This window comes from Halyomorpha halys, unplaced genomic scaffold, assembly GCF_000696795.3.
Source record: "Halyomorpha halys isolate HHAL.00 unplaced genomic scaffold, Hhal_1.1 Scaffold276.1, whole genome shotgun sequence".
Taxonomy (NCBI): domain Eukaryota; kingdom Metazoa; phylum Arthropoda; class Insecta; order Hemiptera; family Pentatomidae; genus Halyomorpha; species Halyomorpha halys.
The window spans coordinates 20,401-24,850 of NW_027105171.1; the positions used below are offsets into that span (position 1 = coordinate 20,401).

The 4,450-nt window shown below is 27.8% G+C and overlaps 1 protein-coding gene across 1 annotated transcript in view; it reads left to right on the forward strand.

Moving 5' to 3' along the window:
- Positions 1–4,450, forward strand: part of LOC112211413 (HMG box-containing protein 4) — a gene marked incomplete at its 5' end in the record, with an annotated part of 17,600 nt that overhangs the window by 3,994 nt on the left and 9,156 nt on the right. The window contains 1 exon segment of the mRNA XM_067049089.1: positions 951–1,015. Within this exon segment, the coding sequence (XP_066905190.1) occupies positions 951–1,015 (65 nt within the window).

Sequence of the window (4,450 nt, forward strand, 5' to 3'; positions counted from 1 at the left end):
CAAATAATTAAATATTTGTATTCAGTAATATATATTTTAGATGCCAAGGACAGTGAGGATTATCTTGTACTATAACTCATTTTCATGAAGTAATGTTAAAAAAAAATTCTAATTGCTCTTTTATCAATTTCATTTCCTGGCTTTCGTTTTTATATATCTTACATTGATATAACATTTGGATCTTAATCTCTGTATGCTCAGTATGGAGTATTAAATTCTTGTAGAACTTCAATACTCTTTTTATCAACCATTCAAGTTTTATATTCTTATGAAGGATATCTTAATATATTATAGGAAAAAATTCTAGAAGACCCAATGAAACCACATTGCTATTATTTTTTTTTTTTTGAGGGAGGGGAGGAATTTGCATGCTGACATGTAACATCTACATGTAAACCGACCACTCAGAATACTTAATATTTGTAGTATGACAATTAAAATCAAAAGTCCAAAAGTGAACTCAAACCCATATGGACAAATACTTCACAGATTTGCCATATAGCATAGGCAACACACATGTTACAATTCATTAACGTGAGGGATCACAAATGTCTCTTGGTATATAAGCAATACAGTTCTACATACTAATATATATTCTAATTATTGTGCATGAATGTTGAAGCATGAGTTATATTGTATATGTAATTATTTTGGTTTGTCCGTTAGTAGCATTTTTATGTGCATTCTTTTGTTTATTTACATTTATTCTTTCTCAAAAATTATTTTCTCTATGAGGATGAAGATTTAGTCATTAAAATACTAATCACTCTGTGTCTGCTCGCACATCTTAGATTTTTAACCTTTTGCTGCTTTCCTGGATTACAAAAAAAGTCTGAATTTTTTGAATTCAAATTTTGAAATCTCACATTTCAGTTATCAGTATACTATCAGTTACACCAGTCATCACAATAATGACCCAGTATTTAAGAGTTCATGATTACTGATTTCAGATTTTTCACAAACCAGCAAGAAATTAGGTGAGCTTTGGGCATCAGTACCTTTTCATGAAAAATATGTAAGTATTGAATACTTTTTTCAATTGAATTTGCCATTATTATTTTATTCGAAAAATTAATTATGAATACCTATATTCATAACCTTTATGTACTGCAGGAACATATTATAAATTAATATACTATTTTTTCTTATTGTTCAATTTTATTTATTGTTTCATGGCATCAACCATTCTTTTTGAAATGCCTCATGTTTTTAATAAGTGTCTTTATTTACTGAATAATATTCAAGTTTCTTGTTATTTGGATTAGTAAAAAAAAAATACTTCTTAATTCTTGCTTCTTAAATAATCAGCTTAGCAAATAAAAAACAAATTTGACCTTTCTCTTGAGGTCTCCTTTAAATTTTGGTCTGTACCTCAGTTGGTATGATTCGAGATTGCAGTTCTGAAGGACCTGTTATTATTATTATTGACGCGACAGACCATGGAGGTCCAAGGCCTTGCACAATGTATTAAGGAAATACATCGCACGTTTCTTGATGTAGTGTTTTCATAGGGTAGGTTCGCCATCCCCACGCCTATTTTTTATGAGTGCCACCCATTGGCTAACAGGCATCACAAATGCCCGAGTGAGGCTGTGAGTAAGTTTTATATTTTTATGCTTGAAAAAATCCTGGGTAGGGCCGGGCCCAAACACACAACCTTTGGGTTGGTTTGACAGGCTCGTTGCCATGCTGCTACCATTGCCCCGAAGGACCTTTTACAATATTTGTTTGACATTCGCAAGAAATATATATGATAGGCGCAAAAAATTATATCTATAAAAACTGCATTTATGATGAGGGAAAAAGAAAAACAGATTTATTCCTTATGATCAGATTCTAAATTTATATGCTTTATAGTTTATTCTTGGCCAGTGTATATGCTAAACTAAGAATAAAACAGAAAGAATACAATAATACAATAGGATCATTCATAGAAAAATTCATTTTTTTTTTTGGTCTACTAAAAACTAAATACAATCTGCTGCCCTCTGAGTGATAATATAACACATCATGTTACTTATTTTGTTGATAATGATATTGATATTTTTAAACATTAATTTTCTTTTTTTTTTTAAATAAATAATTTAATATCTATCCATTTTAGTCTCAACACATTTTATTTTTCTTATAAGTCTGACATTTCGGCCAATCCGGCCATCTTCAGGGACAATCTACTACATACAATTTTGGAATTATATGATTTAAAAACTCTAACTCCATGCAGGCTATTCTGCCCCGGTCAAAACAACAATTTCTAATTAGTCAATATTCACATTAAAACCAAAATTAAAATAATTTATCACAGTCACTATTTGTTAAAACTTTATCACAACAAAAGTGTTGTTTTGACCTGGGCAGAATAGCCTGCATGGAGTTAGAGTTTTTAAATCATATAATTCCAAAATTGTATGAAGTAGATTGTCCCTGAGGATGGCCGGATTGGCCGAAATGTCAGACTTATAAGAAAAATAAAATGTGTTGAGACTAAAATGGATAGATATTAAATTATTTATTTTAAAAAAAATTTCCAGTCTCAAGAAAGTGTTTAAGATTATAAATTAATTAATTTTCTTTATATTACTGGGTTATTGGGTGGTCATTAGTACAACATTAATAAAATTTTTTCAGTTATAACAATAGTAATTAACAATAAATATCATGTAAAAACTAAAGTATTGATGCTGCTCCTATACCCATTTTTCCTTCTTTCGTACTTTATTTTTAATATTTTGGGAGTGATACTAAATATTTATGTCACTAAATATAGTTAAGGCACTGATACCAATAAAGACTAGTACAGGAGCCCGATGGATAAAATTCATCTCGTAGATCATTCATCTACAAATCATTAAATAAATTAGTTACTATCACACTAAGCATGGAAATGCATTTCTGGTGGTTCTAAAATTCTTACTAATTAGCTAATTAATTTAATAAAGTTATGAATTAGGTCTTTTTTTTTAGCCCAGAAATATATAATGACTATATATATATAAGTGCACTCTAGAGAAAGAGTTAAGATTTAAGGAATTAAACAGATTTAAATTCTGCATCAAACGAGTACCATAACATATTTATTTGGTTTAGTAGAATGTTGTAAACCGTGAGACGTTGTAAACCAAACAATGAAATTTATTTTCAAATTTAGCAAAAAGTGAAGTATAATAACAAAAATAAAACTAAACTTAATAGCGAAACACATTTCTAGTGATCTTAAAGTGATTACTAATTAGGTAATAAATTTAATGAAGTAAAGAATTAGAAATTTTTATTTGAATAGGTCTTTTTTTTTTTTTTTTTTTTTTGTGTAAGTCCTAATTGGTGGATGTAATTGAAAATGTTATAATGAAACAAATTAAATAAAATGAAATTATGCATCAAATGTAATAATGCATCAATGAAAGTAATAATTCAGTTAGATGGTATGCTTGTGAACAACCTGTTCTGATTGTTTCTTATTCCAATTGCGGGTTTGTTGAAGTCAAATTACAACTAGAGCAGGTAGTTTACGACTATACCACTTGACCAAATTATTACTTTATGATACTTGATGCATAATTTAATGGTAATTAATTTGTTTTATTAAAACATTCTCAATTAGATCCACCATTTAGGACTAATAGCAAAAAAAAAAAAAAAAAGAAAAAAGACCTATTCATACAAACATTTTTAATTCTTTACCTCATTGAATTTATTACCTAATTAGTAATCGCTTTAGGATTGCCAGAAATGTGTTTCCGTGTTAAGTTTTAATTCAAATGTAGTACCTCAGTTTTGGAAAATTTTGAAAATAAATTTAATTTTTCTTGTTTGTGACGTAATACTTTACCAAATAACTATGTAATTGTTCTCATTTGATGCAGAATTTAAAATTGTTTGATTTCTTATACAATAACTCTTTCACTAGGATGCACCATTTAGGAGTTAGAGACGAAAAACAAAGCGAAAGTTATTTCCGTAATATATCTGCTCATAATAAGTAAAATTCTGATGTATGATTAATATCTTATACCAGAACCATAGCTTTGTGAGAGTTATTATTTTGACTACTTTGTACATTCCATTTATTAAATATTTATTTAAAATTATTAAGTTTATTGTATTGATATATTTGTGTATTGCCTATATTATTACTTGTTATGTTTTTAAATCATTTTTAATTTGATATTATCATATCAACTTTGATTAATCCATGTACATATTAATTAATCACTTCATAGAAATTTACTTCTTAATATTTAGGTTCTTACTGGATGAGTTTTCATTAATATAATTAGATGTAGTGATAGTACTCTTCCTTGTTAATATTTCTTTATTTTAATGATTCATTAATAATGTTTCGGGGCTATCACCCCATCATCAGGTTATCTTAAATAAATATATCTCTTTAATTATCACATTTAATGTTCTCCTTATTTGTCATATTTGTATATATTAACAATAATCATAT